The sequence below is a fragment of the Propithecus coquereli genome, unplaced genomic scaffold (genome assembly GCF_000956105.1).
Source record: "Propithecus coquereli isolate 6110/MARCELLA unplaced genomic scaffold, Pcoq_1.0 Scaffold302, whole genome shotgun sequence".
Taxonomy (NCBI): domain Eukaryota; kingdom Metazoa; phylum Chordata; class Mammalia; order Primates; family Indriidae; genus Propithecus; species Propithecus coquereli.
The window spans coordinates 2715013-2737420 of NW_012148642.1; the positions used below are offsets into that span (position 1 = coordinate 2715013).

The 22408-nt window shown below is 36.1% G+C and overlaps 1 protein-coding gene across 1 annotated transcript in view; it reads right to left on the reverse strand.

Annotated features, from left to right (window-relative positions):
* Positions 1 to 1139: 1139 nt before the first annotated feature.
* The window catches only part of LOC105814714 (ubinuclein-2), a 24581-nt gene continuing 3312 nt past the window's right edge, over positions 1140 to 22408 (reverse strand). The window contains exons 3-8 of the mRNA XM_012649789.1: positions 20966 to 21008; positions 18646 to 18696; positions 15713 to 17263; positions 9310 to 9541; positions 8781 to 8870; positions 1140 to 5344 (exon numbers count right to left, since the gene is read on the reverse strand). Of these exons, the coding sequence (XP_012505243.1) occupies positions 5295 to 5344; positions 8781 to 8870; positions 9310 to 9541; positions 15713 to 17263; positions 18646 to 18696; positions 20966 to 21008 (2017 nt within the window). The 3' untranslated portion in view covers positions 1140 to 5294. The remainder of the gene's footprint in view (positions 5345 to 8780; positions 8871 to 9309; positions 9542 to 15712; positions 17264 to 18645; positions 18697 to 20965; positions 21009 to 22408) is intronic.

The following is a 22408-nucleotide window of genomic DNA, read 5'->3' on the forward strand; positions in this document are numbered from 1 at the left end:
GCCTTTGCTTTCTCCTTTTTAGCCACCAGTCTCTTCTTTCCAATTAGAATTTATTTAAAAGGGGGCATTTATTAGATATATTTGTACTGGGTATGAGGGATGGTTCAGCTTAATCTCCCTTAACATGTCACATCTATTTGTTTTCAACAAGAACAGATGAATCTTAGATACTGAAGATTATGTTATTTTGCTCAAGGGAAAAATCTAAATAACCATAAAATCAGATTAAGCCAAATGTAATTATCTGGCAAATAAAAAGAAAACTGAAGATCTCTCAAGAATGCTATAGATTATATGTGTGTTTTCCTCAGTATCTGAAGTCTTTCTACTTCTAAGTTTATTAACCTTTTAATAGATATGCAGCTATATGATTTCTTAAAAAATCATTTCCTGGAAGAAAATATGATACATTTTTGATGTTGACAATGTTGCTACCTTCCTTCAAAACTTACTCAGATACCATACCATAGTTGTGACACCAGCCCTCCCATGTGTTTAGTCTCACTTGCCATAGTGTACCTTACCAATCTGACCCGCAGGATACTTGTTATTCCAATGCTGTCTCCAATATTGCTCATGCCAAGTTTGCAGGGCACAGAGCACGGGTTACATCCAGGAACAGTCAATGGGTCCACTGCCTTCATTTTACTTGTAATAACCGACTTATTATGTATATATATTTTTGTTGTTGTTGTTAACGTTTACAAATAGATATTCAAAAGGGGAAGATGGCATCTTGTGAAAAGACAATTTCCCAATCCTCCCATTTTAATCAACTAAAAGCAATGGAATTAACAAGGCAGAAGTTTTGCAAACACTGAAAGGGGGGTGTTCGAAAAGGATGCAATGGTACAGCAGCTACTAGTTTTGTATGTATGGATGCACGGATCTTACATATATATCCATATAAGGAAAAGGAAGAGGGTGGTGACAGCATGACACGGTATTGGCAAGTTTGAGATTCTTCCTCTTGAATCCCCTGCCTTAGCCTGTACTTTAAGATATCTGAGAACAGTTTCAAAAGAGGGGAAAAAAGAAAGAAAAAAGGCACTTAACAAAGACAAAGGCCTGAACTGAGCATGTTTTAGAGGAGTAATATAAGCATTTTACGAGAGCTAAGAAATGATTTACAAAGAGTTAAACTTTTCCCCTTAAAACTTTATAAAATAAAATTGCATAATATGTTTGTGATCAGTCATTTATCTACTACTGCACTTTACTTCTGCTTCATTATTACAAAAACAAAAGCCCCCCAAAAGAAAAAAACAAAAAACAATCATACATGCACAATAGAGTAAAAGTGCCTTTTTTGAGAACATTAGGTCAGCAGAAATTATAGTGCTGAAGCACAGGGAAAGTTCTCAAGTTTGGCCTGATTATAGAGTTTTCTCATTCCATTTCCAACTTCAAAAACAAAACAAAACAAAAACCAACAAACAAAAATGCAAACAAATTCAAAACCTAAATGATAAAAACAATATAGGGACCAGTGTGCTTTTATGGTACACTCCTAAAATAAAGTTTCCTAATTCTATACATGGGTCAAATTATAGGACAAAATCTCCCAGAAATAAAGAATTGTAAATTAAAGTCAACCAATACAGGCGAAGTTCATCTTACAAACGTAGCAGCAAATATGATAGATAACTGGAGTTCTAAGAGATGATCCCAAAGGACACAGAGCTCTCATAATCAATGGCAGTTTGAATAACAGTAGAATTTTCATTTCAGAAAATGTCTTTAACCAAGTAGAGGCGGAAAGAGGAGTGGGAGAGGGCCACCAGAGGAGAAAGACTAGAGGTGCCTGCCCTTTCCAACCCTGGGTAGTAAACAATTTAGATCTGCTTTGGGAAAAAAATATCCTGGGTTATAAATCATTTCCAATGAGTTGTTTTCAAACAGGTGTCAAACCCACAGTATCCAAACATGTATGTGCCCGGTTCTTCCCCTTACCTTGGTGATCCAATAAACCTTACTCAATATCTATAATATAAAAAAATGTAATTTGGGCTAACAACATCCATCAAAGGGGTGGTGGTCATGAAATAATGCACTAACACAAAACTCTGATCGCCTCAAAAAATCAGGACTTTGTGACTACAGATTAACCTCACTTGTTTTCCCAAAACCTTTTTTTTCAGGCTGTTTTAAAAATGATGACTTTGTTTACCATCTGATCTCAGAAGCATATGAGAAAGAATTATAATTGACTTATAATGGAAATTATTGCTTGCATTTATTCTGGAGGCTCTGAACGAGCTTGACACTTTGCTCCCAGTCTCCAACTGAGGCTCAGCACTGCTGTCCCTGAGGACAACTTTGCTGACCACCATTATTGCTTGTGAATACTGAGGATTAAATTGTATGTACAGTAACAGCTTATATATCAGTGAAGGCCATTTAAAATATAAGACAGTTGAAAACAAACAGCTTAATCTTCCTGAATCAAGAATCCCACTGAGTGGGACATAATTATGTGTGCTGATTATTTTTGCATCTGGATGTTGCTAATGCTCTTTAGAAATACATATTGTTCTATAGATAGCCTTTCCAATTACTCACCATTTTAAAAATAACATAATTTGATTTTTAAGTGCAAAAATACGGTATGAGTCACAAGTCTCTGTGTTAAAAAATAACCAATTTATGTTTGTTTTTTTAGTAATAAAAACTGTAAAGATATGTGACCACAAAGTATGGACACCATTTTCAATGTTATGATCTAGAAAAGAAATGTAGGTATTTACATGTAGAAACTCTCTGATCATACTTTATCTATGAAGGAATACAAGTATGTTTGACTCATTTGTACAACATAAAAGGAAGGGGAGGTCTTGATTGAAACGGATGTGAGCGGTCAGTGACAATGGGGGAGGGGGTTTAAGGTGGGGACCTAACAGGAGTCCTCAAACACTCAAGACTGAAGAGAATAGAATATAATTGCAATATTATATTTTTAGAGCCAAGGGCATTCAGATATTTTTACTGGTTAGTATAAAATGACACAGGAGGAAATAACTAATTATTCTGTTCTTTTCTAATGATGGCAAAGACTCATCAGGGATTTCTCATATGGCATGATTTGGAATTGATGGATTTAAGAAATTAAAATTATTTTTTGACTCAAATTAGTAATTTATATGAATATGTGTGTGTTACACACACACATATATACACACACACACACACAAATACACATATAATTATCAGTAGGAAGAGAGATTAATATGCACTTTGACTTCTCTCCTGGTATTAGAAATAAAATAAAGGCTACCTTCCCAAAGGAAAACTCCCATCGCTTACCCAGATAGTATTGGCAAAGTCAAATTTGATAAACACAAGGGGTCCACTACATTGGGATAAATCAAGAATTGGGTAAGTTTCCCTAATTAAAACCAAGCAAACTTTTAACCAAACATACTAAATTCAAGTCAAACCCCTACGTGACATCACAGCATCCTTCCAAAATATCTATAGGGCTTCATACAACATCCCCATTTCTTCTGTTGTTAAATAAATTCTCAGAGTCAAGAAATTAAATCAATGATTCCTTTGAAATAATTCTTTCCCCTTACTGTAACAAGTTCTTGGAACTAAAGTTTTCAGTTATTCATTAACTTTTTCGCTATGAAGCAAGCCAATGTGACTTTGAAGTCAAAATATAGGCATACAGATCTGAACAGATCTGTGGTTATTTATTCACAGTTCTGTAGGCTATTGGGGACTTTTGTTTATAAAAGGAAAAAAGGGCCTGGTTAATACTCTTATTTGAATAAACTTAACAGTATAATGTGTAATAAAAACATATGCAAGAAATCTTGCTACTATCAGTCTAATGTTTTTAAGTTAGTTTGCCATTATAAATGGACCAAGCTTACACCATTCTTGGATATAGTTAGAAAACATTCAGAAGCTTAAAAAAAAAAAAAAAAAAAATCTAATAAAATGTATCCAAAGAGAACCATAAATTTTTCCCTTAACATCCTTTGTTGAATATGCTATTTGCATAAGGAAGCTGTAATAACTAAGGAGCCTTATCATCTGTAAGTTTGCTCACATATCAATAATCTGACTAAATATAATACCAGTAAAGCTTTAGAATCCCAAATGCTCCAAACAATTCCACTACACTGGATATAGGGAGTAGAAATACATTGTGATTGTTACCCTAATGTAATTCCTCCCTTTAAAATACCATCTTAAAAATTCAAAAGCCATATTCATGCCATTTGAATGTCCAATGAAGAAACAAAGCATATACTTCTATCTGTTTATATCAATAGTTCATAATCACCTGAAGTACCACTAGTTAAAAGAACAGAAGAAGCTGTGAAGTGAAGTGCATTTGGGGGGAAACTTACAGTTGATGTTGCTGCAAGTGCTAAGAGCAACAAAGGAGCAGCTCTATATCAAACATCCCCATTTCTTAAGAAAAAAATCTGAACACCATCACATTTTAACATCAAGAATGGAAATAAGAATAACCAGTCAATACCAGATGCACAAATGACCTGAAGAAGAGTTAAGTACCTGCTTCTGAATGGAAGATGAAATTGACCCTTTTACAAAAAGGTGACATCTAGGTTTCGTTTGTTAAGAGCAACAGGCTCAACTTCCTGACTTTGAAAAATCTAGATGATTTAATAATACATATCACTGTGCTAAAATAACTTTCCTGACACATCTTTAGTCCACTGATTTACATGGGGAGTTGCTATACACTGGAGAAGATTCAAGTTTGCTCAGGATTTTTGAGGGTACAATATTTCTTCAGCTACTATCTATATCAGACAGAGCCATCAAATTTTTTTGTGGCAAATTTCTACATAGTCCACGCACGTAGACATGATCATTACTCCTGACAAACTAGCCTAATCCCAGATACAGTGCCTTTTATTATGTACTTATGTCTACAAGTGTTCAGATCCAACCCCCAGGATGGATGGAGTTTACCCAAATCCTCTGGACTTCCTTCTTTCTCCCCCGGGAAAAATCAAATTTGTACATCTGTGGGTTTGACAACTGAGTCTCTCTCAAGTCAGTTAATATGGTAACTTTTGTCTTTCTTTAGAAGAGACCAAAGGTCACTAACTTTGCACAAAAGCATTTTTTCCTCCTGCACCTGGCTTTGCTCAAGTAATGTTTTCTTTTCTTTTTCCTCCTCACCACAGTGCTTGGGACGAGAGAATGTAAACATCGACAGAAACAGCAGCCCTATGACCACATAAGTACTTTCCCATCAGGTAGATTCCACCAGCCAACCAAATGTTTCATCTCCTTTGCTTGCTGGGAAGTCACTGAGATTTCCGTGGTAATTTAGTGTCCCCTTTACTTTGGCCTCCATCTGAGAAAAAGAGATGTTAAATGGGTATGAGTCTGCATGTTATAAAAAATAGATAAGAAAAACAAAGCAAAAAGAACCAATGATCCTCTTATTTCAAATGACTGTGGTTCACAGTTGGTTCTCAGTGTCCTAAATAATATTTCAACAAGTAATTATCATTTACCTCCTAGCCAATTATGTCAAATGCTGAGAGAGGATCATAAAAGAAGCAGAAGACACAATTCCCATCTTTTCAAGGGACTCCCACATCTTTCAATTTCTTTAGAAGACAAAGTCAATTTCATTTTCTTGTAATTGAAATTAAATTTCTTGCCAGGATATAGCATTTGATAATTAATTCCCTATTATTTATGTAAATGAATGTAGCACACTGGCAGTGGAAAACATCCAGCTGAGTCTCTGTTTTGGTCCTGACCTAGCAGTGACAGGAAAGTCTGCTACTGGGACCAACGGTTTCTTTTTTTTAGAAACAGGGTCTTGCTACATTGCCTAGGCTGGAGTGCAGTGGCCACTGACAGACATGATCATAGCATACAACAGCCTGGAACTCCTGGCCTCAAGTGATCCTCTTGCCTCAGCCTCCCGAGTAACTGGGACTATAGCTATAGGCACATGCCACTGTGCCGGGCTCACAATGGTTTCTATTTTTACATACTGCTGTTGAAACATTTGTGGGGAAAAATGTCGATTACTCCATTTAAATCTCAGCTAAATTACCTACAAAAACTGGAAAGACAAGAGAAAAAGAGGGTATCTGGGCAAGAGTAGGGCCCAGTGACCTGGAGAGCCAACAGAATATAGAGAAAGTCTCTAACAGGTCATTGCCTTGGCAAGAAAAATGAGGCCGCAAAGATAACCCAGGCCTGACAGAAAAAGACAGGGAAGGAAATCTTTACTTTGAGGGAAAAGGCACGAATGGTAGAAATACACAGGTGAAAAGGAACAAACTATTGCATTACAATAACAGAATCTTAAGGCTGGAAGAGACCACAAAAGTCACATTGCCAGGTCCACTCATGTGATATCTAAATCAGTCTGGTAAAACATAAAACAAAAAAACTACCGCTATTGAAGAAAAGATGTATCAATGAAACAAGATGATTATCTCAAAAGCTGTGTAAACAGAATACTATTAAAATAACTTTGGTGACAACATCTAAGGCTTTTCCATTTATAATAAGATATTACATGTCTGCATTTCTAGAGAGAAATGATTTGGTCCGAGGTATAAATTCGTAAGATGGCAAGGCACTTTCTGAATGGGATTTTGCTCAAGGAAGCTTTGGTTAATTAGCAAAATGAAATACTCATATTAACTGGACTGTAAGATTCTTTAGACCATGATTTGGCAAATTATAGCCCAAGGGCCAAATCTGGTCTACCATCTGTTTTTGTAAATAAAGTTTTATTGGAACTCAGCCACACTCATTATTTGCATATCATCTAGGGCTATTTTCTTGCTACAAAGGCAGAATTGAGTAGTGGTAACAGAGACCATATGGCCTGAGAAGTCTAAAATATTTACTATTTGGCCCTTTATAGAAAAATTTTGCTGACCCTTGTTTTAGACTAAATAAAATTAAGAGAATTAACATTAATTGAGCTTTTACTATGTACCTGGTACCATGTTAGAAGTTTTAAATCAATTATTTTTTATTAAATTCAAGTATTTTTATTAAATTCTCTTAAGAAGCTATTAAAAACATTGTCCCCAATTTACAAGCTAGAGAAGTGATAATCAAAAAAGTTAAGAAGCTTGCTCAAATTGGCAGTTCTGGAATTAAAAATTCCAAGCCTGATTCTCAAGTTCATTGGCTTATACTTTAACATGTTTTTAAAATAAAAAATCTTAAACTTTTAAGCTTCAATTATTTGGAAAATATTGACATTCATATTTCCTTTTTTCCTCTGGAACAGTGGTGCTACCAGGATAGTAAGATACTTCATGTAAGAACCAACTACTGGGGTCTTTTTGAGTCATGAGATCCCACTTATCTAATTCCTTGCAGGTGGTCACATTCGTGTCAATTTGCCCCATGAGCACACGATGCTCAGCTGGATTCATTATACCAAGCAGTTGTCCACACCCGTGGAAGAACTGCTTTAGTCACAGGGCAATTCTCCTTTAGCATTTAAACCTAGTCAAGCAGTTGAAGATCAGGATTGCTAACTACCATTTGTGCCTACTTTGTGTTACCTATTTTACACAAATGTGGTTCACTTGGGTCTTTTAGAGGATTAATAACCATCTGTTGCCTAAATATTGCTACGCACCTCCCATCTCTGCATTGTGGTCAATGGTAAACTGGTTCAAAAGATCATTTTTAACGCAGTGGCCAAAAAGAACAGTGAGGCCCTAGTCAACTTTCAAAGTCAAGAGGGTAGCTAAGCAGTTATTTCTGCTCAACAGATCCTGAAAATGGGCTTCAGAATGGTTTCAGCAGTCTATGGAGGTCAACTGCTGGTGAGAGCAAGAAGCTGGAGGCCAGTATGTTATGTATAGTGCCCACTGTCTAATGTCAGATTTCATTTTCTTTCTCTGTCTCACTCTGTTGCCCCAGGCTAGAGTGCCGTGGCGTCAGCTTAGCTCACAGCAACCTCCAACTCCTGGGCTCAAGCAATCTTTCTGCCTCAGCCTCCTGAGCAGCTGGAACTACAGGTACGCTCCACCATGCCTGGCCAATTTTTTTCTATTTTTAGTAGAGACGGGGTCTCACTCTTGCTCAGGCTGGTCTTGAACTCTGACCTCAAGAAATCCTCCTGCCTCAGTCTCCCAGAGTGCTAGGATTACAGGTGTGAGCTACCATGCCTGGCCCTAATGTCAGATTTCTGAGTGATCTGGATGGCCTGCAAATACATAAGGCATACAGTTCGGGTCATATCTAATCACTGCTAAGATGCAGAAGTTTAATGGTTAAGAATACAGTCCATGAAGTCAGACTTCCTGGGTTTATATCTCAGATCAAACACTTACTTGTATATTATCTTGGGAGAGTTGCTTACCTCTCTGATTCAGTTCCCTGTCTGTAAAATGGGGATCATCATCCACCATTCAGGGGCTTGTTGTAAGGATTAAGTTAGCTAACCCACACAAGCAGTCACAAGACTATCTGGCATTTAGTAAGCTTTCAATAAATGTAAATTATTATCACTACTATACATGACTTTTGTTAACTACCTTATGAATCCTCTTTTTATTCACCATTTCCATATAATAAACACCTTCAAAAAGGCTCTTTTCATATGTAACAAAAGATCTCATTTATCTATTTCCTTTCTCTTAAAAGGAATTTGTTGCCAATGAGGATTCAGTCATATGAAAATTTGCTTTTTCCAACCTTTGTCATTCCAATCACACTGATCTCAGGAAAGTGTAGTCCACATCTACAAACCTACACTAATGATAAAGAGATGAAGAAACAGGTGGTTTTCTTACCATTAAATGTTTGTTGTAAGTGTGTAGGCAGAGGTGAGTGGGAAAGTGTTGCTGCATGCTGAGCTCCTGGCTGTAAACCCTTTAGTAAATCTGAGAAGAAAACAGATTTGTTAGTTATCTTATTTAAACTAAGATTTGAGCTCTCTTAGATCAAAACTGAAAATAATTTGATTTATCTAACGCAGGCACAGTCCCTGACTTCAAAGGCTTTCTAAAACTAGAGCCATTTATTTTTTAAAATTTATATATTTAACTTATATGTATATACAAAAAAGAAACTTGACTTCTTATAAATTTCATTAAGATACAAATGTGGCATAGATGGCTCATTTTAAAACTGCAAATAAAGCCCCAGAGTCCAATAATTTGACTTATCATATATAGATGAAATACACTGCATTTCTTTAAAAAAAAAAAAAACCCAATAATGCCCATTAACTCCAACTAGACTACTTTCAATTAGCATATATTCGAGACATTTCCTGTTCTGTCAAACTAGATAGCCAACTAAATAAAGAGCCCCACTTACTCTGAGTTAGGCTATGGTGGAAAGCGGCTGAGGTAGATCCCGAGGTGGTTGTCACTCCAGCAGTGTCCGTTCCAAAGCCAAGTAGCTCCAAGGGAAACTGGAAGGGCATGGTCACTGGAACAAGGCCACCCAGCATCCCAAAAGGAGTCACATTTTGATTTGTTACAGACAAAGGTGATGTCATGAGAGTCAGAGGTGAGGCATTAGCCAATAATGATGCTCCTGCTGTGGACTGTGCAGAAACCAGGGGTCAAAATATATAAGAAATAAAGTATTTAACCTAAATTGATTTATTTTATATAATATCTTCACGGACGCAAGACTGTATCTTACATCTGCTCTAACAGAAGCTCTGTGAGACAGGCTTTTCATTACCACTGTAGACTCCTTAACTGTCATTTTAATGGTGCCTGTATTAACAAGCATTCACTCTCTTAATCTACTAATTCCTAACCTTAAATTCCCACCTCTCCAATTTTGCTCCTAGCCCACAGACCTGAACCAGGAGTAAATAATTACATGCAATTCCAACTGGGTCTCTGAAAATGCTCACTTTACTATTTGTCTTATTATCCTTTCCTGGCACAGTCCCGGCAGCTGCTATTTTAGACTACTGCTCTTTTAGAGCCTCCTACCTCTGTATCTTTTACTTTCATCACATCACTTTAAAGAGGTGAGGCTATGCCGGATGTTCTTTCTCCTTAGGCTTACCTGCCCTTCTCCAAAGCTAATCACCTGACCTAGGTACACCGCGAATCCCACCTTGTAGAACTTTCTTGTACAAACATCTATTAATAGTAATGCATCTTGTCCATGTTTCCTCTGCCTTCTCAGATACAGAGTCCTCATTTCTTTTCACAACCACTCTGTTATTCCAGTTCTTCCCCAACTCCTAGTGACAAACTAATTTATTTGTCTTTCTTTTATTATCAAACATACTGAATGATGGCTTCCATTTTCCACATTTCTAGTCTCTCCTAGCTCCTGAAAGCTGGTTTCCACTTACTACTTTTCTAAAATTAGACTCCCTAAGGTAAAAGGTAAATTAGAGAGTATTTTCGCATTCCCCCACATGGGCTTTGATGCCATGTTTAGGAATAAAAACACTTAAATCAGAAATATGCTAACACTGGTCAGTTTTCATTGGGAAATTACTTAAACATACTCCTTAAATCACTTTCATTCTTTGAATAATTTTCTATATAGTAATTAAATTTTTCCCATTTTGACTTTTTCTTTTTTATGTGCACTTATCAATAAAGATTTGATACAATTAAATTTTCTCAGTATCAGCTATTATCTATTATAGTTTCTGCCACTTTGAGTTTTCTTTTGTAGCCTTACTTTACCAAATCCAAATTTCCTTGGTCAAAAATTTTATAGTTCAAATTTGATCAGGAAAACTGAATTCTCTGAATATTTTTAAAGTCAATAATAAATGTCAGCTATTGTCAATTTTGTGTGTTACTTCTACCAATAAACATTATTAATAAAGAGCTGATTGTTTATTTCTTAATGGATAAGGAAAATGTAGGCAATTTTCCCATACATATAAGCCACATTACATATATTTGTACCCTTAAGGTCCATGTGACTACTGAATAAAAAACAAAGAACACTTTCCAGAAGCCTTCTGGTTCTTCCACAAGAAGAGGAGGAAGGTTGCCTCCCCTTCCCTTATTTCCTTTGTTATCACTGAAGTTTACATACACAGTTCTGGCCTCTCATCTCAATTTCCATCCTGTCTATCCAACTGTTCAGTGAATAATTCCACTTGGATATCTAACACTCACCAACCTGATATATTCAAAATTGAAATCATCTTCTCTAATCCCTTCCCCCACTTTCTGTTAACTGCTTTCATCAACAGTATCAGTGTTTCCAGCCACTCAAGCTTGAAACCTTAGTTTTCAGACATCATAAAATGAAGGCCAAGATGAGCTTATAGTCAACAAACCCATTCTTTTTTATCAAAACTTCCTCTTACACTTAAGTACAAATCTTTACCAATTTATGCTTGGACTTGACAGCTTTTCTTATTTGCCAGTTTTTTCTTCTACTGTGCCAACCATGATATACAAAAGTGGATGCATTTAGGAAAAAATTACCAAATTAGAAATAACATCTTAAAACAACTAGGATAGGATCCTGTATCAATTTAAAAATTAACAAGAGTTGTTTCTCCTTTTTAATTATAATTCTATTGTAGCCTTAGGATAATAAGGAGTCTCCAAGGCTGTGTGCCCCAACTGGAGTCCTCTAGTGAAGAAGTACTGCTAATAAGGAGACCCTTTCAAAGCTTTTCTGGAGGAATCTAATTGAAGCATTAAAATATATGGAAAATGTAAATGAGGGCAATTTACACAATTAAATAACTTGAGTATTAGCAATGAAAAAATACCATCACATAACTGTCTAGTATTTTATATTATACTTTCAAAGAACTTCCATGTCCACTTTGTTTATAAATCTAAATTGAAACATCAGATAATCTAAATGTGACATGGGCATTTATAAATTTCTCTATCCTAGAAGATGGAGACCTTTCAGAAGAGGGGTATTCTAATGTTGATACCACTTGGGAGCATAAGGAGCTGTCAGCATGAAAGTAGGTAAATAGTTCAAGATGATGCCCCATTATCAAAAATACTTTCCATGATCTCTACATTTCATTCCCGGGGGAAAATATGAAGGGAAACTTTGCTCTTCCCATAGTGGGCATTAAATCTTTTTTAAAAACATATGTTCTATTTTGTTGAGCACATTTGCCCCCATTCTCCACACCACCCAGAGTAATCTTTTGAAATGTAAATCAGACCATACCACCCCCCTGGTTAAGAACCTCCAACGGCTTCCCACTGTACACAGAATAAAATCCAAAGTCCTCATTGTGGCCCACAAGGTCCTCCATGGCATGGTTCTGGTCTCTCTCCACAGTCCAGCCATGTAGGCTTTCACTTCAGGCTCTTTTCCCATCTCAGAGTCGTCATACTACCATTCTCCGTGGCCTGGACTGTTTTTCCCCCCTCTTCTTTCCACATGGCTGACTTCTGCTCATTCAATTCTCAGCTCAAATGCTACTTCCTCAAAGAAGGCCTTCCCCAACTCCTTTATCTACATCAGCAGCAATCACTCTTAATCATATCATCCTGTTCTATTTTTTCATAGCACTTTCCTACATGTGTTTTGCTTATCTTCCTACCTAGAATATATGCTCCAGGAGAGCAGGGATATTGAGTATGCTGTTCACCTCTGTTTCCCCAGCACCCAGAAGAGTGCCTGGCACACAGTAAACACTCAAAAAACATTTGCTTAATGAACAGTTGATTTTTTGAATTATATTGATTTTTTGAATTATAAAGTGGCAAAGACAGGATTCATAGAAAATCAGTGAGATAAAGAGTAAGAAAGAGGAGGAAACCCCTGGGTGGAAAGTTATTAAATAGAAAGCAGGTAGAGGTAATAACTTGAACCCAGAAAGATTTTACCTTTTGTCATTTGTTAAAGAACCTGCCATTTTTACTCTGCAAATGAGTAGACAGCTGCAGACAGATGCCTTTCAGACAGCAGGTGAATGCTTTGCAAGCCTAGATAGGAAATCTGCTGCAGTGTTGGCAAGCTAAAGACAGGACCTAGAAGCCACAAGGTAGCTGATAAGACTTGAATGAGATGCTATATTAAAAATAAAAAGAACCTTAGGGTTCACCAAAGGGTAGAAACCACCTTATTCAATTACTGACCTTTTCTTCTGTCAAACTGATAAGACAGGGGGGAAAAAAAAAAACAACAACAAAAACAGATCAGATATGAAGGCAGGAATACTCAAGTCTCCAAATCATAAAGCCATTTAGGAGAGAAAGAAAACCAGGAGGGAGCAGTTACTTTTCAGAAATACAGATTTTGGCCATGTAGATTCCATGTTGACAAACCAATTATTTGTTAGCCAGTATATGGGTTCTTTTGAGATAAATGATCAAATACAGAAAGGTCTTTGGGAACAAAATAGAACTGACAGATTCTGGAGATGACAAGGGATGATGAAAGATTTAAACTTAAGTTCAAAGAAAATAAGTAAAAATAAAAAGCAATTTTTAACTCTAGGGAAAAAAACCCCAAATTTATAATAAAATTGATAAAATTAAGAGTTTTCCATCTGTTATTCTTATTTTAAAATACAGAGAAGAAAAACCTAAGAGAGTTAAAAGTAGTTAACACTAGGAAGGGAGATATGAGGTAGGGAACTGCCATTTCTGTTATATCCTTTTACATATTTACCAAATTAAAGATTAATTTTAAAAAGAATCAACTTTTCAATAAAGATAATATAATGTGGATATACTTTCAGACCTTACATATAATTTAAATTTTAACATATAATCCCTAAAATCAATTTGTTTGTTTTTTGTTATTTTCTTATTTCTCATGAAAGTAAAATTATATGGAGAAAACATCAGTTAATCCTAGATTTGAATTAATAAAGTACCGGTTACTTGAATTTGTTCTACATTAGAATTCTGGAATCAAGTCATTCCTAAGCCTACATTAGTGGCAGAATGATGATTTGGGTGTTTTTTTGTTTATTTTTTTGAGACAGTGTCTTGCTCTGTTGCCCCGGGTAGAGTACAGTGGCGTCATCATAACTCACTGCAACCTCAAACTCCTGGGCTCAAGCGATCCTCCTGTCTCGGCCTCCCGAGTTGCTGGGACTACAGGCATGTGCCACACTGCCTGCCTAATTTTTCTATTTGTAGTAGAGATGGGGTTATCCTCTTGCTCAGGCTGGTCTTGAACTCCTGAGCTCAAGCGATCCTCCTGCCTCAGCCTCCCAGAGTGCTAGGATTACAAGCATGAGCCACCTCGCCTGGCCAATTTGGGTGTTAAAGGTATAATCAATACCAACCCTTAGACTGTTCTGAACAGCAGGAAACCTCTACAAATAGCAAGTGGAAAATCCTTTCATTAGATGTTCCTGTTCCACATAAACAGGAGGCAGTATAAAAAACACTTCCTTAGACAACAGAATTCCATAAATCAATAACAGTCACGTTTTCAAAGAATATTTAAAATCTGCACATCATAAAATGGTGTATTTTTTAAAAAGCTGGTTATGAAACGAGTATTATATAAAACATACTTTCTTGAGGAGTCTAAGACAGCACCTACAAAGTACAAACAGTGTTGGGATGATAGGTGATTTTTATCTTCGCTTTTCTAAATTTGCCTACAGTGAACATGTATTACTTTCAGGGGAGAAAAAAAGTTAAAAAAGCCAAATTGTTAATATGAAAGACAAATCTGAGAAAAGTGTCAGAATACAAAGAAGTAGAAGAGAGATGAAAATAGTAGAAGATGATATGGAAGACATAGAGATGAAATATATGAATAATAAAGAGTTCTCAAAAAACCTAGGATAAATGGATGAGAAACAATAATCAGATATACAACAGAATTAAATATTCTTGAGCTTAAAAAAGCCAGGTCTGAGATTGAGAGGTGTTACTATGTTCTAGGTACACAATTAATGAAACCTAGAAAAACCTAGCCATAGTCTGGGGATACTTGAATTTCAAGGAAAAAAGAAAATCCTACTAGCATTTAGGCAAAGAAAATGCATCTTATAAGGGAACAAAAAACCAGAATGGCCTCAGACTTCTCTATAATCCCAAATACTAAGCAAGGATCAGTGGAGCCGTATTTATAAAATTTCGAGTAGACAAGTTAGTGACCCAAGAAGACTATACCTACTCAAATGTGACAGCACAGAAAGAAATTACCAGGTATGTATCAGCTAAGGTAAAATAACATTTGTGTTACCCTTCTTGAAAAGATTCCTTGAGTGAGGCACTTGGCTAATTGAGAGATAATTTAAATTAAAAACTCATGAATGGGGAAATTGTGGTATAAAAGGACTACTAACACTAACTTGACACAGAGAATTATACATAAATATAAGATCAATGCAAAATAAAAATTTTATTTGAGAAAATAAATGGTTTAAGAAAAAACATGAATGTATAAATTGGTTAAATAAATAAGAAAGCTGGCAGGAGAAAAAGGGAAGAGACAAGTGAATGTATGTTAAATTCATAAATTAATACTTTGTTCTGGACTTTCGTAAGAGATACAGTTTTAAATATGTATTTTAGTTGTGTTTTAAAAAAATTTTTAAGTAAGCATGTGATCCTTTGCTGGGGAAAAGAAATTCATATCCCAAAAAAAAAACCTCATCCACAGTGCACTCAACTGCCACTGTGGTATCAACATCACGAACATTCCATGGCCATAGGCTGTAATAAGCCTATTGATAAACAATCTGTATATTATAATAATCTTATTAAAGTGACTCACAAGAAAGATTATAAAACCTTACATTTTATCACACGAACACATAGAACATACATACCTGCACACTGGCTGTTACCGCTGAGGACCCTGAGGCAGAGGATGGTCTATGTGGAGTAGACAACGGTTTAGTAGCACCCTGTGTTCCACTTCCTGTTCCCCCAGATAGACTAGTCCTTTTAGTTCCGCTTGAGTTAAGGTTGCTACCTCTGCTGGCAGGTACATTCATTGCAATTCCACTCAAGCTGTTCTTCCCAACAGTTCCAGTGGATGATGAGTTTGTTAGCTTTGAAGGGGCCTGGAGACTTTTTGTAGATGGAAGGCCTGATGTGCGATTAGTGGGCAATAAATTCAAGGTGGGAGACTGTCTGCTGATGTTTATTCCACTGGGCTGTTTATGGACTAGGTTGTTACTGTTGGGGTGGCTACTCTGGGCTACTAGCGCATTTGGACTGGAAGAACTTGGGGCTACAGTAGGCTTGGGAGTTGGGTTGGATTTAGAAATAAGTTTAGATGATACTGAAGGCTTTGCTGATAGAGAGGGCTTAGGTGAAGCAGAAGGCTTAGGTGAGGGCAAGGGTTTAGGGGATGTTGCAGGCTTGGGAGATGCGGCAAGTTTGGGGGATGCAGCCATTGAGAAGGGAGATTTGAAACCCTGCGTGGAGATTTGTGACACCATAGCCTTGGCTAAGTAGTTACTGGAGGTAGTGGTGCTAGGTGCTGTCCTAGAAACCAGGGGGTGGGACCCTTGAGAACCATTTCCAGATGAGGGGGCAGATAAGGGAAGGCGGTACATAAGTGGCTTATCTGAAGTCTTAAGAAGTGGGGATGAACAGGAAAGTTGGGGATTATTACTTAATTTCACCACTGGGTTGGTCTGTGATTTACTAATGGTTGCTTGTAATGGAGACACATAGTTCTGTTGGACAGCTGAATGCTGGTGCACCTTTGTTACTTGTGTTAACGAACAAGCATCTTGGGCCTCAGAAGTTCCCAGAGTATGAGAGGAGGCAGCAATTTGGGCTTGGGATGAGGAGGAGACGTGAGTCTGTGAAGAGGAAGAAGCATGAATCTGGCTTGACCTCTGTAGTCCTTGCTGAAGTAGCCTGGCTGGCAATGGTTCTAAAGAAACTTTAGGGTTCTGAATTGAAGAACCAGCAATAAGGCCTGAAGAGATGCCAGTATGAGCTAAATCCTGGGGTTTCTTTGGTACTGGCCCTGTGTGACCAGCAATAAGACTTGAAGAATGTGCAGTCTGAGTAGAATCTAGTTTTTTAGGAGTAGCCAGTGGCAGCTTACTCATGATACTTGCTAATTTTTCTTCTCTCAGTCCTGGACGAGGTTTTGTAGTTGGCATGCTTATCCTTGAGCCAATCGGAGGGCCCTTGTTCCCATTGTTGATAACAGCTAAAGCTTCAGAAACAAGATCCAGTGAAGGTGAATGGAAAGAAAGTTCTTCATCCAGCGAGTCATCAAGGCAGATGGTTTCTTGGGCTGGTGCGGAGCTAGAGCTGGCTGCAGCAACAGCAGATGTGCTAGAGCTCGTTGGAGGACCACCAACTGAAGCCACCAAGGACGCAGGAGTTTTCTGGTCCTTTTTTGGACTACATTCCTAGCACAAGCAGCATGATATTAGAAAAAACAGAAATGTTTAATAAAAAACTACAAAGTTAATTTTAAAGAACTAAAAAATTCTCATAATTAAAATTGTTTACTGGAAATCTTAGAGACTATCAAAACCAAAACAATTTTTGACTGGACAGAGGTCCTGACTGATACTGCACACAGCTGCCATACTGTGGTGAGCCATTCTAAGAATAGGGCTTTTTTTTTTTTTTTTAACATTTTCTCTCCAATGAACAAATGTATAAGAAAAGGGCTTAAAACCAAGTGGAAAGAACATTAACACTCTAGTTACATTACCAATGAGACCCTCCACCACCTGTATCAGATCTTCAAATCCTATTCCAAATCCATCTATTCAAACATTATTCTCTTTTTATTCTCCTTATACTCAGGAGAAATTCTGCCATTATGTTAAGACTCCTCCCTCTCGTTTACTGTGGTGTGCTAGGATGCTGACCCTCACTTTATACTTCCTTGCATTCTCTGTCCTGCAGCTACCCATAGCTAGTACATAGAGAAAGTGGCACATCAAACTGGCAGATGATTCAATCCAAGCATACTTAAATTATGTTTTTCATTCATTAGATGGATTTGTAATTTATTTGTAAATTACTCATTTGTAATTTATTCAACATATATTTACTAAGTGTCCACTATGAGCAAGGCTCTATGCTAAGAAAACAAGGTATTAAGAATTAAAACTCTCAATACCTAAGAGTTTTCTCAAAAAAAAAAAAAAACCTAAAATTCAAGGAAGAGATGAGAATTAGAGAATAGTTTATAATATTTAAAGAGCAAGAGAATTAAAAAGCAACTGTTTCTTTTTAAGAAAAATATAAAGTATTTGACTCATTTTGGTGTTTTTTCTTTCTTTCTTTGTTTGTTTGTTTATTTTTATTTATTTATTTTTTTGAAACAGAGTCTCACTCTGTTGCCCAGGCTAGAGTGCCATGGCGTCAGCCTAGCTCACAGCAACCTCAAACTCCTGGGCTCAAGCAATCCTCCTGCCTCAGCCTCCCGGGTAGCTGGGACTACAGGCATGCGCCACCATGCCCGGCCAATTTTATACATATATATTTTTAGTTGTCCAGTTAATTTCTATTTTTTAGTAGAGATGGGGTCTTGCTCTTGCTCAGGCTGGTCTCGAACTCCTGAGCTCAAACGATCTGCCTGCCTCAGCCTCCCAGAATGCTAGGATTATAGGCGTGAGCCACCATGCCCGGCCCATTTTTAAGATTAAGAAAAAAACTATTACATAAAAGTCATTTCACAATCTCTTCAGTTGGTTTCTTAAAAACAAACAAACCCAAATAAACCCAAACCCAGAATGTTTTATTGTATATGGATTTATATAACTATAGCACTTACCTTAAGCATAGTGGGGAAAGAATGGAAAGGAAGGGTCTTTACCATCACCTCCTAAGGTATTACAGTAAGTAAGCTGTTAAGAATGTTGTTACACTCTAACTTCCTAAGCAGTTTCTCTAAGCTTTTATTCTAAAACCCCTGATTAAAAACCTCAGTGCCTATCAGAAGCGTGTGGCTTAATTACATTTAGGTCACAATTGTCTACTAAAATGAATGGATAACACAGATAAGACACACGTTTGCTTTGACACACCATACAATTACATGATCACCGAAAATTCCATCATTGTAAAAAGTATAGAACTGAGGGTGAGTAAATGTATCAGAACAATACCAGAAGTATTACTAGTATAAAACTGCTGTTCTAAATAACTTTTTATTATTAATTTTTTCTTTGTAAAAATAACATTAGATAAACCCAATAGAATACTGTATAGATTTATATTGGCAGAGAAAATTGTTCATGATATATAATTGAGTCAAAAAAGCAGGTTATCTTATTTATATGGAATGTTAATTCAATAAATGAATGGATGGTTGGATGGATGGATGAATGGATGGGTGGAAAGGAGGGAGGAACAGAGATCCAGAGAAGAGAAGGTGGATGTGCACCAGAAAGTCAAGAGCTTTTTTGCTCTCAGTGAGGAGAAATTTCTGGATACTTTTACGTTTCTCCTTGTTTCTGTATTTTTTGTATTTTCTACTATAAGCATTTCCTTATATTACCTTTATAACTAAAAAAAAGTATGGCAGGGGTAAGGGTAGAAAATGAAACATCAATAAAGCTTTTCCATTTTTGGAAAAGGAAAAAGTTTAATCACTGAGAAGCAAACAAACGAGAAAAACTGTTGATTCCTCCATATCATCCAAATACATCCATTAGAATTCTGATAAATTTCCTACCCGATTATTTTATTAATCATATGTTTGAATAGATGTATCAAAATCTAACCAATCCTTTATGAAGGGTATTAAGAGTTTAATATTCTAACAAAAATGAAGTCGAGTGACAAAGTCCAAACTCAACAGATTTAATGAAAGATTGGCTATTATCTGGATTAGAAGACAAAGTAGGTTACTAAGAACTATTTACTCTGTACTTAAAGAGGCTCTAACACCAAAAGTTCGGAAGGCCACAGAGAAAAGAATACTAACCTGGCCAAAACCTCACAAGCAAAGAAACTCATGTATTCAAAGAGGTGAAAGCTATGGAGAAAAGTCTAAAACCTAAAGAGTGTGCGCTTTCATTAAAATTTTAATTTCAAATGATTACGGATTTTATTTCTAGAAGTTATATTTGGTTCTCTTTCAAATCTACTTTGTTTATTTTTACAGGATATTTTTTACTCCCTCTTCCACTTCATTACATAATTAAAACATTTAAGTAAAATTATTTTATGTTCTAAACCCAACAAATCCACCGTATGTCTTTCTTAGGGACTAATTCTGTTGTTTATTTTGAGTGAGTTACTCTCACTCACTCACAACTTCTTTGCTCATGTACTCTGTATTCCAGACCGTAAACTCAGGTCTGACATGGATTACAGGTGGTAAGCCTTTGAGGCCTAGGAAGAGAGCACATTACACCAGGGAGAATTTGCTTTTGCCAATTGCCCTGGGTTATTATCAATCTGATAACTTTAAGTTACTGTCTCAGCTTGGAGTTTTCCCAGATTGTACAGGTAGTATAAATTAAACTTCTAAACCAGGGAAATTTTTCAGGGAAGAATCTCTTCCTCCAATCCAGAATCCAGGCCAAAAAGGCACTTTTCTTAATCTTTCTGCTGGTGGGTAGATTTTTTTTCTAGTCTTTTCTTTTACTAAAGATGTTACCCTTTGAGGACCCAGCTTTACGCAAGTTTCATTCCAATTTCTGACCTATACAAGCCCAAGAAAATCTCATCTGTTATGCTTTAAGAAGAAATGTAAAAAGGTGATGAATAGAAAGTGGTAAATGTCCCCAAAGGCAACCAAATTTTAAGCAACAAATTAACACTCTGTTGGCTCTTTCTTTGTTTTTGGCCTCTTTCATAATTGTGGTCTCAGCTATGCTTTTAAAGGATATTTGTTATATTTTATCTAGCATTTCTAAGTAGAATTAAGTTAAGCTTTACAATTTAATCAATGTACGCAAATTTTCCACTGCTACACAGTCATCTATTCTCCCAAATACAAAGGCCATAGGATTCTTATAAAGTTGAAAACACCCATCTTATAGTACCTATTGATCTTTGCTAAATATCATATATTCTTTTCATCTTAAGAATGTATTTCAACATTCACCAATTATGACTAATTAAAGATGTGATTGAATACTTACTTTTACTTTGGGTTTAGGTGCAGGAATCACCTTTTTCTTTGCCCTAGAACGTTAAAAAAGGGGCCATTTTAGTAGCGGTTATATCACTCACTAGAAAATTATAACATATAGACTTTTAATTATGTGGGTAAACAATTCCTTCTGCTATTTGGAAAGCTCTTTGAAGAGAGGAACTGTATATAAATGCTCAGTTTACATGTGAATACAAAGCAACATTTTCCCTAATTCAGATTAATGGGAAGAAAAGCTAAACAATTAGTAAAATATGAAATATGTAGATGATATTTTAAAAAACTTAAATATGAATACATAAAACATAAAACAGGCTAACAAAGCTGTCTAAGGAGACTCACTTAAAAAAACTGGTAAGAATTTACAATTATTTGTAGGAAAATAGAGCTTCAAGGAACTTTAAGCTCAAATTATTTATTTTTTTGGGTCTTACGGTGAGGACTCGGAAAACCTGCTAGACAAATTCTAAAAGAGCTGTAACACTTTCGAGCTCAAATTAAACCTTGCCAAGTTGTGAATGAGATTTAACTTAAAGAACTTTTTAATGTAAAAATTCAAATAAAAGAATTTCAAAATGACACAGGGGGAAAAAGGTAAGAAAAATGACTGTGGAACCTTAGATCTTTTAGAAACAAGTGAGAAAAGGTTTGAAGATTAAAAAAATCTTATGAGTCCTATATAGTAAGAGAAAGCACTCAAGTGTTTGTTAAATAATTAAAGTATTGATAAACTGAGATACCTCACCTTGTGCGACTACACCTACTTTACTAGGTTAAAATGTCATCAATTAGATTAACAAGTCTTTTGATTAAAACTGTCAAATTACAACTTCCTTAAGGAAATAGTAATTTTCAAAGGTTTTTTTTTTTTGATGAAAACCACCTGGGCAAAGACCTCCAGCCCCATCTAGCCCATAGATTTCTACTTTCTGGTACAAAACAAAAATAAGTGATGATAATGAAGCTATTAAAAAAAACTGAGGGAGAGGACCTACATTAACACTTCTAGAATTAAAAGAATGAGTTATTTATACCTGAATTGTAATGCATATGTGGGTTTAGAAATGCAGTGTCCCCCCCTTATCCAAGGTTTCAATTTCCTGTTTCAGCTACCCACAGTCAACCAAAGTCAGAAAATATTAAATGGAATATTCCAGAAATAGAGACATCACATTCACGTGACTTTTACTACCGTATATTGTTTAAAGTGTTCTATTTTATTATTAGTTATTGTTGTTAATCTCTTACTATGCCTAATTTATAAATTAAACTATCGTAAGTATGTATGCATAGGAAAAAACATAGTATATATAGGATTTGGTCCTCTCTGCAGTTTCAGGCAACCACTGGGGGTCCTGAAACATATTCCCCAAGGATAAGGGGGGGCTACTGTTTAGGGAAATTAAAACCATAGGTACTATTGAAACAAATA